The sequence below is a fragment of the Maniola hyperantus genome, chromosome 12 (genome assembly GCF_902806685.2).
Source record: "Maniola hyperantus chromosome 12, iAphHyp1.2, whole genome shotgun sequence".
In the NCBI taxonomy this organism is placed as follows: domain Eukaryota; kingdom Metazoa; phylum Arthropoda; class Insecta; order Lepidoptera; family Nymphalidae; genus Maniola; species Maniola hyperantus.
In genome coordinates, this window is record NC_048547.1 from 5773788 (window position 1) to 5785880 (window position 12093).

Sequence of the window (12093 nt, forward strand, 5' to 3'; positions counted from 1 at the left end):
ATAGCTATATGCATGCCAAATTTCAGCCCGATCCGTCCAGTAGTTTAAGCTGTGTGTTGACTCTTGAGAGATCAATCAGTTGTCAGTCAGCTTTTCCTTTATTTATATTATATATATAAATACCATTTGTTCAGTAGTTCAGAGTCAGCGGACATTCGCTAAATATTACATTAATTTCAATATTACTAGGCAAAGTAAAAATAATACCTAAGATTCTTTTATTCAATTTTCACGTCTTTTTTGTTGTAATAATGAATGTCTGAATTCCTTTGGGCGTTGTCAATTGTTATTTACACAGTAAGTAAATGTTTCGTTTATGATTAAGCAATTCTTCACTTTTCTAAGTCGTAGTATTCTATGTCAATGAAAAGAAATTCCAGTATCTTGATTTTTGATACATTTTACACATAGGATCTTGCTTGAAATTACTTGGTGGTCCTACAAATCAACTTACCTATATAATATTAGTATAGATTTCGATTGATTACTATTATGTGATTTTACACTTAAACATTTTATCTTAAGTAGGTATGATGCAAGTGTTTACTTATAAATCTTATAATACGTGAAAGAATGTAAAGAAGGATCCACACATGTGAGCTGAGCGACTCATCAGCTGCTCGCTCGCAGGTGTTGATCCTTAAGATTGACTGTTTTGAGTGATCCCTAATAAGAATAAGTAATGGCAATAAAATGTCGTCAAATTACTATTGTTATATTTATTTTTACCTGACTGTACATTACCAAAAATACAGACACAGATACTTTATGTAAATATTTTAATTACATATAACATGATTCTTGGCTCATCGGAGTAAACATTTTTAAATAAAACGAAAACGTTACTTATCTATGAATATCATATAGAAAATACTCTAGATTTAACTAATTATTATCAAAAGTTAGACTTTTTTGGTTTGTATTTTAGGTACCTACTCGTACAAGAGTCCAGCGAAAATTACAGATATGCACTAACTTATCCTATACTAAACAAGTAATAATAATTATAGCCTCACCAGAAATATAAAAAGCTTGCTCTAGGGAGTTGTGAGGTATTTTATTTTTCTGGTCAGGGCCAGGCTTTATACTATAGTATTATATAATCATATTCTCTATGTATTATAGGAATGGTCGAAACGGCTGTAACGATTTGAGTGAAATATTGAATGTAAATGTTACACTTTCCAATGTATCAACGAGAACTAAAAACACCGTGCTAGGCCCATTCTCTAGTCAATACTCTATACTATTCTATAAATACAAATAGTATAATAGGTCTTAATTAGGTGTCAACCTGAGAACTATAATATAAACTTATCTATATTTAATAATAATTAATATAAAATGCATGCTTAGGTGCGAATATTTTATCATTTTGAATTTTAAAAAAATATCACTAACTTTCGCTGTATAACTAATAACAAAACGTGCGTCGTTTTATGTTATGCAATAACCGTATTACCATGATCGAAATTAGAAATTTCACATTTTTTCATATTGATTAAAACAAACCTGGAGCGATGGAGTATCGGCTTTTGACTATTTATGCATAAAGCTAACCAGTTAAATGGAGAAGTTTATGCATGTAAAACTGAGCGTGTAGGTGGCACAATAATTTTATATTATTATTGTGGTAGGTATCCATAATAAATACAATGATAAGCTGGTGATAATATCTTTGTGTGTGCCACTGGTCATGATAGTAGTTTTTAGACACATGGCTCGACATGATTCCGGGTTGACGTACCGATATTACCAGGCAACGGGCTGGTATAGTGCTTAGACGTACGGCTTGACATAGTTCCCGGGAACAGACCGATAGTTCCCATAGCCGGTTGCGTCTAGACACACGGCTCAACATAGTTCCCGGAAACAGGCCGATGGTTCCCATAGCTGGTTTTTTCTAGACACACGGCTCAACATAGTTCGCGGGAACAGGCCGATAGTGTAAGACGCATGGCTCGATGTAGGTTTCCAAGGCCGATTGTGTCTAATCTAGACAAGGCTCGGCAATTCCCAGGGACTAGGCCGGTAGTTCCGGGGAATGGGCTGGCAGTATAAGACGAACGGTACGATATACATAGTTTCCGGAGCCGGTTGTGTCTAGACACACGACTTGACATAGTTCCCGAGGAACATGCCGGTAGAGTTTAGACGCACGGCTCGACATAGTTCCCGGGGAACAGGCCGGTGACGCCGTCCATGACGCCCTCCCACCAGCCGTCGTCGTTCTTCTTCAGCACGTAGATGACGGCACTCTCTTGGAACGAGAGCTCGTCCTCCTTGTCCGCGTAGTAGTCGTATATCGCCACGACTGAAACAATAACACATTAGTCAGTTATCTATGGCGACAAAAGAATAAGCCTTTAATGCCTGTAAGTAGCTTACGTACAGTACGCTGCAGAAAGTAATGTACATCAACCTTCAGAAAGAGGTAGCCGTTTTATAGAGCACTGTCTCTGTCGTTGAGACCGGCAAAACGTCAAAAAGGTATGAGTGACAGAGTACTATCACCTGTCTTCATTCTAGCTTGCGTTCTGATTGCTCCTTGTATATATTCATGTAAAGATTAGAGTTTACCTTTCTCGATGTAGTTCTTGGGCACCCAGCCGGGCAGGTCCTCCTCGTCGGGCACGATGGCGGGCACAGCGCCGCTGTACTGCGCGCCCAGCTTGCCCTGGAACAACTGGCCCCTTGTTTAACTTGTCTGCTTCCATCATTCAATTACAATCCCATACAAAATCTAACACAATATGACTCTGTTAGGTTGGATCAACCTAGGATTAAATAGATGGCCTGCATTTGGACTGCAAGTTAACTGCAGTGGACTGCAGTTGGGATACAGTTTTACTGCAATTGACACAACTGCATCGGAACTGTCAACAGACTCGACGAGTCAGCGTGCAGTTCAAGTAGGGGTGTTTAGTGCCAAGAAGGGTGCATTTTAATAATAATATGGTGGCGGGCATCATGCCCGCGACTCCGTCGATCCGTCGTCCGAATTTAGACTTTTTAAAATCCCGTGGAAACTCTTTGATTTTCCGGGATCAAAAGTAGCCTTTGTCCTTCCCTGGGATGTAAGCTAACTATGTACCAAATTTCATCGAAATCGGTTGAACTGTTAGGCTGTGAAAAGCTAGCAGACAGACACACTTTCGCATTTATAATATTAGTATGGATGTTACAGTTTATAATAAGTATAGGATCACTGAGTTGTGGTTAGTTTGCGACTTAGGGCCGGTTGTTTCAAACCATTGGTCTTCGTAAGATACGTTCGTTAAAATTTAACAGTTACAGACGAACTTTAACATCTGTTAATTTTGGAGCGTTGCTTCATTGTAAAAAAAACAGTTCGTCATTGTTATTCGGGTTGCCTGTAAGCGAAAGCCTAGTTTGGCCTAATGTCTTATGGGGAATATTTTTAGTAGTAGCAACATTGATGAAAACAATGTCATTCGAGCATTCTGTCAAGTTTGACAACTTTGATAAGGGTTATTTAATTCGCGGTATTTATTAATTTTTGTGTTTTTCGAAAAAATTGAGACTTTTTCACCAAAGTAAGTTATTATTTGGTATAATATTGCATCAATTGTATATGTACAAAGTATATTTCATTGAGAGATAGTTGAAAGTGACATGAATTTACGTGACTCAATTACTTTCAGAGAACGTTCATTAAACTTTTCAAAAGAAGAGAAGGCGCGGTTCAAGAACTTGATAGATAAATACCAAGCTGTATTGTTCAACAAAAAAACAGATAATTGTAACAATGTGCAAAAAAAGAAGGCATGGAACGCCATACATGCGGAGTTTAATGCCCTGTCAGAGAACCCACGAACCCTTAAACAGCTCCAAGCTAAATTTGATAATATGAAGCGGAATGCTCGTAAAGTATGTTGTCTTAAACCTGTTGTAAACAAGACAAGATCAGACATTTTATATTGTAGGTACTTTATAGCATATTTACTTTATGTATTGATTTTTAGGATGCAAGCAAACAGAGGCAAGAGAGGTTTAAAACAGGGGGTGGTCCGCCTCCACCTCCTGCTGATGCAGACACAGACTGGCTAAGGTCAGTTATGCCAGTATCAATGGATGGGCTGGCTAGCACAATTGATGATGATTCTCAAGTAAGGAAATTCTATTTCACTGCTCTTTTATAAAAACTTATAATCCTTACTAACACTATAAATACCTGATGTTGTATGTGTTTATTTCTCTTTTCACTGCTCATTTGCAAGATTGATTTTGACTATTTTCACTTTAGAGATAACTTACATCACAGAAAATAAGATAAGTACTTTTATCTGGGCAAAACTAGAGATATTAGAAACCTAAAAGCAGTGAAAGATGATGCAGGCAAAAATTAATTCTTATAAAAATTATAGATACTGGTGTATAAAGGATACTAAAATATAATTTGTTTCTATTTACTATTTACAGATTGGTGTCCAAAAAACTGAAGATATACCTGAAGTTTCAATATTAAATAAGGAAATAAAAAGGAAGGGAAAGGAAAGGAAGAGGAAAATCGCTTCATACGTATCCGTGGAATTTCGACTACGTAGGTACAGGTGCAGACCTTGGCGATGCCTTGCAATACGTCAGTAGAAAGGTGAAGGATTTTAAAAAATCTAAACCCACGCGGTCGAAGTCGCGGGTATCAGCTAGTATATTGCTATCCATGCTGAAAAGGATAGCACTAGATTTTCCCTTTAGGTACTTGTGCTGTAAGACATTGCTATTCTGCCAAAATTCATGATACTAGGTTTATGGAAAGTACCCTAGTTTTGATTCCGGGGTCATGACAGTAGGTTTATGGAAAGTACCCTAGTTTTGATTCCGGGGTCATGACAGTGAAGTGATTCTATAAGAAAAGAAAGTAAAATGATAAAATAAAACAATTTGTGTGTTTAATTAAGTATTTAATTAAGTAAAAATTATTGTGTTTACTTTAGTTTTAATTTAAAAATGTTTTTTTTTAATATTTCAGTAGTTAAAATGAATATTGTAAGTACTTAAGTGTAATTCAGTTAATAAATGCTTATTATTTTTGTCAAATTGGTTATTTGTCCACCAAAAGAATGCAATTAGTAAGAAACCTATATACTAAAAATACTGAATGTTAGTATAGGTCCATGATATTAGTCCATCACCATATTTCACATCCATAGGTAAAGTTATAAACCTGCAAAATATAATTATATAATTCATAGCAGGTATGGTTTTAAAGCATAACCCGAATCTCCGAGAAGTCACAGCCCATTGAACTCCCCGGACTCAATTCTATATTTAATATTGGAACTATTGAATATATGGCTATCATGTGCGGATCCTGGCCATCTTGCAACTATATTCCTTATACATAACTCCGCATCTCCAATGACTTGAACATTAAAGGAGAATACGCCCTTCCTGTTTCTAAAGTCTTCAGCATTATCACCACCTAAATTGAATAAATTTTATATTAGGTAGGTAATTAAAGTCAATGGAAAGTTATGAATTTTTAAAATAGTATAAGTACCTAATGAAAATGTAGAGAACATGAAAGGCAGGTATGAGTACCATGTTACTAACCTGGAGATAAAATATTTATGTGGGTGCAATCAATGGCACCTATTACTTTCGGAAAGCTGGCTATGTTATAAAACTTTGTAACAACGTTTTGCATTTCTTGTTCAGTCCTTGGCATATATATGTACTGGGGGCGTAATTTTGCAATAGCAAGTGTTACTCTATGTATTATTCTACACACTGTCGTTTTATGAAGCCCAGCCATATCACCAACACATCTCATAAAGGATCCTGAGGCATAATATTGGAGGGTAACAAGGACCTGATCTATTGGTTTTACTGCGCGATTTCTGAAACAATGTTAAAATGTAGTAGATAGGTACCTTAGGTAGGTAGGTTATATCGTGATTTGAAAGGAATAAAGAAATTACAAGCTGGTAGGTAAGTACCTATACAATACAACAGAATAGGTTAGGTATAAGTTTACAAAAATTAACTTACTTATCCGTATCTCTTTTTATTTCACTTTCTATTAAATTCGTTATGAATATTGCAACTTCCTTCGAAACTCGGAATCTATCTATAAATTCATCTTCTTCGAATAATTCATAATTGAAAATTCGCTTTTTAAAAACTTTTTTCTTTCTTAGTACTTCTCTTTCATTTTCGAAAAAACTACAATTGAAAGTATTGAATAAAGATTCCATAGTTTATAAATTAATAGAAAATAAGCCGCTTGTATGAAGTACAGTACGAAGTTACGAACTGATTTGACGATCACCAATGGCTCCAGCACTGGTTAACGTAAACGTAACTTTTTAACGATCGTTAGCGCAAGCAAATGGTGAAGCAACGCTTTTTTTGATTAACGTTCGTTAGCGCCATATTTAAATGTTACGTGTCCGTCAAAATTGGTTGAAACAACCGGCCCTTAGGCTAAGATGTGCATGCAATTTTGCATGCCAGAAATGGCCGATTAAATTGATACTTACTTACCTTAAAAAAATTACTACGATTGTTACATGTATTCTAGCAAAATAAAGGATTTATGATCTATAGAGCGCACTTTGACTTTGCTCAGACTTAAGATTGAGTTAAAACGAGACAGATTTATGTTAGAAAAATACCTCTGTCTCGTTTTAACTCTGTTTTAAGTCCAAACAAAGTCATAGTGCGATCTATAGATCTCGCCCTTAGAGTACCTGCATGTGGTGGCGGCCGAAGGACTCGGCGAGCTCGTCGTCGAGCGGCGGCGGCGGCAGCGGCGGCGACACAGAGCCGCCGCGCGCCGAGCCGCCGCCCGAGCCGCCGGACCCGCCCGCCGACGACGACGACGCGCGCTAACGTAAACAAAATAAAACCGGTCAAGTGAGAGCCGTACTCGCATACAAAGGGTCTGTACCAACGTACAAGATTATATACTTTACCTACATGGCAGCCATTTTGATATTATTATTTGCTGTCATAGCGGCAATAGAAATACACACTGAAAAGGAGATCGCCCGTGAACGGCCCCCTCTTTTGTGGCGTCGTGTCAAAACTTAAATTAATTTTTTTTAATGTGTTATTTTTTTACGATTATGTTTTATAACGACTTTTTTCACTCTATTATTGAAAATATCCACAATTACAGTTAGAATCGTAAACATGCATTTATTTTGAACAAGTATTAATTAAATATAACCTCAATATCAGGAATATAAAAAATAAGATTTCTTTATAACCAGGGTGAATAAATAGAAATCGTTTGCAGAATATAAAGAGTTAATTATTTGTCTACAAAATAAAATTAAAACCATGGTGACATAACAATTATATTAGGGGGGGGGGGGAGGGGGGGGGGCCAAAGCTCCTAAGAAAATGGGCAATTTCTTTTCAACTCTACCTTTTACGGTTCATGAGATACATCCCGCCAACAGACAGACGGACAGATGGACGCAAGGACAGCGGAGGCTTAGTAATGGGGTCCCGTTGGCACTCTTCGGGTACGGAACCCTAATAGTTACCCTAAAAAGTTCTCCATGTTCTCAAAGGGGTGTGGAGTCTGCCAGTCCGCTTTGGGCCAGGGTGGTAAACTATGGCCTAAACCCTTCTGACTCTGAGAGGAGACTTGGCTCAGTAGTGTGCCAGTAATAGGTTGATTATGATGATCTTGATTTTTAACGATTTAGTTATTAGATGTACAATTTAAGCTATTGGAACTAGTACTCCTTTCAATCACATGTATTGGAGATGGTCAAAGTGAACAGGGAATTCAAGTACATGCACTGTCCCAAGGAAAGAAGTGGTACAGTAAGTGGTCGGAAGTAATGTACATCGACCTTTAGAAAGAGATAGTAGATTTGTAGAGTATTGTCTGTCATTGAGACCGACAAAACATCGTATAGATATGAGTGACAGAGACAAAGGTCTACAAAGACGAAATGTCATTCTAAAGGCTGTTATATATTACTTTCTGTCGCATACTATACTCAAGGTGAGTTTTCTTACCTTTGATTTGAACATTAAACTCTTATTTTTATATCTACCTATGTAAGTATTTATAATATGCACTTATTACTTACATGCCCTGGCAGACTCATAGAGTGCTGACTATGTTCTCCATCTGATCCAATCAATGGAGATGGTGGAGCTGAAACCATTTTGCACAATAAAATTATACAATCTTAATATATAAAACACAAAAAATGTTTCTTTCTATGTCCGTTATAGATTTTGAAACCATCCAACCGATGTGCTCCAAAACGGTTTCATTAGAAAGGCAATAATGCGGAGATGATTTCAGAGATATATTTTTCTAGCGTATACCCACACGCTGAGTATCCGCTAGTATAGTATAGTATAAAAATTAAACAATATTATTTTGAAAATTATGAAGTCTTATTTTGTAAAAAAAATAATAACTCACGTGGCATACTGGAATGTAAGTCTTGTTGTGAATAATTGGATGGTGACTGATGCTGATTTGGGTGTACCATTCCAACCTGAAATGTTTCGTTTCATTATACACACATTTGACGTGAAATTTTTTTTTCCGATTTCATATCTGCCCTATATACAGGTGCTATTAGAATGCTAGCAAAAACGAAGAGAGGTAATAATACTGATGATAAAAACGCGAAAAGTAAAATAAAAAACCTGTATTTTTTTGTAAAGTTCGCAATGAAAACACCTGACTGACGCTATAGGTCAACGAACGTTGAGCAGATAGGTGCGCGGGGTCAATGTCACGTCGTAGGCGGGGCATTGACCCAACTTTGGCACGCTATACATTGCAGGTTTAAAATAATACTAAATCACTAAAACTACTTAGTATCAGGCAAATGGTTATTGATACTGGATTGTGTTTAGGCAATATAGAAATAGCGCTAAGTTTTCGATAGCCTTCTAATTACGTCATTCTGTATTTTGCAAATCTCAAACTATTTTAATTACTATTGAAACTATAATATTATATAGATATTTTATTTAACATGTCACTTAACAATAGTTACGTGCAAATGACGTTAGCGTTGAGCAAGAGAATGATCTTGCAGCTCTAATGAGCTGTTTCGAATATGGGATTGGTTTTATGATCATTGATCCTATGTAGCGCAACGGCGACAACAGCTGCACACCTACTTCACACTCTCCAATATGAAGCCTGAACTTCTAAATACAGTTCCTAATGTCACAACCACTGAACTTCGTTCCATACCTTACAGGGATAATGCATAACTGAGTAGGTCCCTGTGGTAGTGGAGCGGTGCGGGAGTGCGATGATGTGACGCGAGAGCTCAGTGATTCGTCAATTTGTGACACCTGTCACCTCCCGCACCCCTCCATCACCGCAGGAGCTTACTCAGTTATGATGCGCTATACCTACTTATACTATCGCATATCGCTGCTATTGCAGTTTGTATCCGTCCAAGTCTTGAGTTTCTACTTTTTGAAAATTTTGAAAGTTTAACTAGTAGTTTACCTGTGGCTGAGTGACCGGTAGCGTGGAGTAGCCGGGCGGGCGGCGCGGGTAGTTGGGCGCGTAGTGCGACGGCACCTGCGGCGGGGCCACTGCGGGCGGCGTGCGGTATTCACGCGACGACTTGCCTGCAATATATCATTGTATGAAGTTGTAAAGGATAAAGTCAAGGACTTTCGACATTAATACAGAGTTGCATATTAAGGGGTCTTCCTTTGAAGACCGAACGGAGCCGCGCGATGTGCCCTTGCCCGATATCCTCGGCTACAACTCACCAAGAGTCCCTCGGCCAAGAGTGCCGGTATTGGCGGCGGAGGCGGCGCGCACGGCCGCGGGGGGCGTGGGCGGCTTGGTGGTGGGCGCGGGAAGAGGCGCGGCGCCGGGCGCGGAGCCTGAGCGCCGGCCGCGCGGTGTGCCTGTAGAGCCGCCGCTCCAACGCGCACCATGCCCGATGTCATCCAGGGCTGCAAGTAGTTCAAACATCAGGTATACATGTGATAAGTCTAAAAATCAGATTTAGTAGAAATTGCCAAGGTTTGATTGGCTTATATTGTAACTCTTTAAATAAAACACTTTTTAATTTTGTTATAATATGTACAGTTTTCACAAATTTTTTTTGTTTGTAAGCTGATTATTATGCCACTACACACAGAAGAATTGCATGAGCCACCCGCACTGCCAATTAACTCATGCTGACATGCCTATCCACCACCTTCACTATGCTGCCGCCCTGATTTCAGGACTCTAGGCAGTTGCCTAATCCACTTTATATACACAAGAAAACTCAATACAAAGAAAACTGACTGCACATGAATACTTATATTATTTCACTTAGTAATACATACCTGAGTAATCAATGCTCTTTCTAACATATTTTATAGGCTTTTCAGGATTGGCTGGTGCGATGATTTTATACTGCCTATTTGTGACCTTGTTTGCAGTTAACACACCAATCTCTCTTCTGGCCACTTTCTCCTTATGAATTGAAACTGTCTGGGCGATATGGTTCATCTGACCTTCCATCTCTGCTAACTGCATAGTCTGCAACTCTAACAACTGAAGGAAATTATACGCAAGTGTGTTAATTTGGTAGGCCACACTGGCTAGTGACTGTGTGGTATAGTTTTTGGTACTTTCCAAAGCAAGCCTTTTGTTTTCCGATTGGAAGTAATTCGCTTCACAGTACTCTGCCACTCTCTCAAGATTTGTGTGACTGTCAGTTAGGTGGTTTCGACCTTCAGGTATATCAGTTTGGAGTAACGCAGCTAGTTCTGCCATTTTGAGGCTGAAAATAAGAGATCCCTACATAATAAGTGAATAACTATTTCTGTACGCACTTTTGACGCAAGGAATGGCCAAGCAACCTCCAGCTCAACTAAGTACATATTTCTTGGTAAATAATAATTTAACAAATCAACATTTCTAAAACAGGATTAGATATGTAGCAACTACACAAGGGTTAATGTAATAAATTATCGGATTTCAAGAAGGTACTTAACAGGTACAGAGGTAATATTTTAAAGAGAAGCAAAGTGGAGTGTGAAATAATAACATCCTGCTGTGAATTATTGCAGATTGCAGTTCTGATAGTGTAAAATTAATAATTACCTGCCTATGAATTGATTACCTTTTTCGTAATTTCCAATTATACTGATTACACAAAACGAGAAAGTGACAACTGTATACGATAAACAAACGTAAAAATCACCAATTTTTTTGATAAAAGATAAAAGTTTTTTACAAACAATACCACACTGACTGAACACTCCCAAACACAGAACACATTTAGCTCCCAAATCCCAATATACATCCCGTATATACCCGTATATTCAATGTAGGTACTCTGTGATACATCCACTACCTATACATCCTACTCTATGCTCCCAGAGTGATTATTTCTCATAGAGATAGTATCTAAGTTATTTCTGGTCGGTGGTGATTATCACAGACCAATAACATATATATATACTCTTTGACTATATTCAACGGACTCTGTGCCTTGGATGAAGGATTCTATGGTTACCTCTATGTATACTCTATCTCTACCTATGTTCTGTGCTCTTTGACTCCCAGTCCCATATAGGTATTGTGGCTAATTCCTTTGTACACAATCTCTAAACTAAACTAAAATATCACGTCTAAATCTATTGCTATCCCTTTCATAATGTTGCTTGCGGAAAAGGAAAGCACTAGATTTAGACCTGTTAATTTAGTTTAGTTTAGAGATTGTGTACTAGAGAATCGGCCCCATTATCTACCTACCTACTGCCCAGTCCCAAACACTGAATTTTTTTAACTGGTTTTACGGCTCTGGGTTCTAGCCCTTTTGAGTCCACACCGATAATAAAATACAATCCCACCGTAGATAGAGTAATAAAGGTAGATGCAGGAACGTTTGCTTTCTCATTCGCACTAAAAAGAGAGCACAGATTAAGTTACTAATGTGATAAACAGAGACGCAGCTAACCTATTTTTTTCCTTTATCGTGTAACTGGTTTTTTTCAAGAATACATACAAGAAGTTGCAAAACAAACTTTGAGAATTCGTGGCGTAATTGTATTTCTCATGAGTTATTTCCTTGTTTTCACATAAAAAACGTTTAATACAAATATTGTATATCG

General features: G+C 37.8%; 1 protein-coding gene and 2 long non-coding RNA genes across 6 annotated transcripts; 1 reads left to right on the plus strand and 2 right to left on the minus strand.

The window, feature by feature from the left end:
* Nucleotides 1-704: 704 nt before the first annotated feature.
* On the minus strand, nucleotides 705-11275 carry Abi (tyrosine kinase Abl). 3 transcript variants are annotated; one of them, XM_069502042.1, is made up of 9 exons: nucleotides 11081-11275; nucleotides 10318-10757; nucleotides 9748-9936; nucleotides 9476-9600; nucleotides 8423-8498; nucleotides 8079-8146; nucleotides 6717-6854; nucleotides 2581-2686; nucleotides 705-2314 (listed from the first exon to the last, which is right to left on the minus strand). In XM_069502042.1, exons 2-9 carry the CDS (start codon nucleotides 10748-10750, stop codon nucleotides 2151-2153), a joined length of 1299 nt encoding a protein of 432 aa, XP_069358143.1. In that variant the 5' UTR covers nucleotides 10751-10757; nucleotides 11081-11275; the 3' UTR covers nucleotides 705-2150. The 3 variants fall into 3 exon arrangements, with proteins under 3 accessions (XP_069358143.1, XP_034830110.1, XP_069358142.1); XM_034974219.2 differs by having other exon boundaries at nucleotides 2581-2677; nucleotides 11100-11274; XM_069502041.1 differs by having other exon boundaries at nucleotides 11100-11274.
* LOC138403056 (uncharacterized) lies at nucleotides 3234-4723 on the plus strand. Of its 2 annotated transcripts, XR_011237346.1 has the most exons (4): nucleotides 3234-3557; nucleotides 3666-3891; nucleotides 3987-4130; nucleotides 4444-4723. It is a non-coding gene; the product is annotated as an uncharacterized lncRNA (long non-coding RNA). The 2 variants fall into 2 exon arrangements; XR_011237345.1 differs by having other exon boundaries at nucleotides 3234-3891.
* On the minus strand, nucleotides 5001-6183 carry LOC138403058 (uncharacterized). Its single transcript, XR_011237348.1, has 3 exons — nucleotides 6016-6183; nucleotides 5578-5864; nucleotides 5001-5446 (listed from the first exon to the last, which is right to left on the minus strand). It is a non-coding gene; the product is annotated as an uncharacterized lncRNA (long non-coding RNA).
* Nucleotides 11276-12093: the final 818 nt, after the last annotated feature.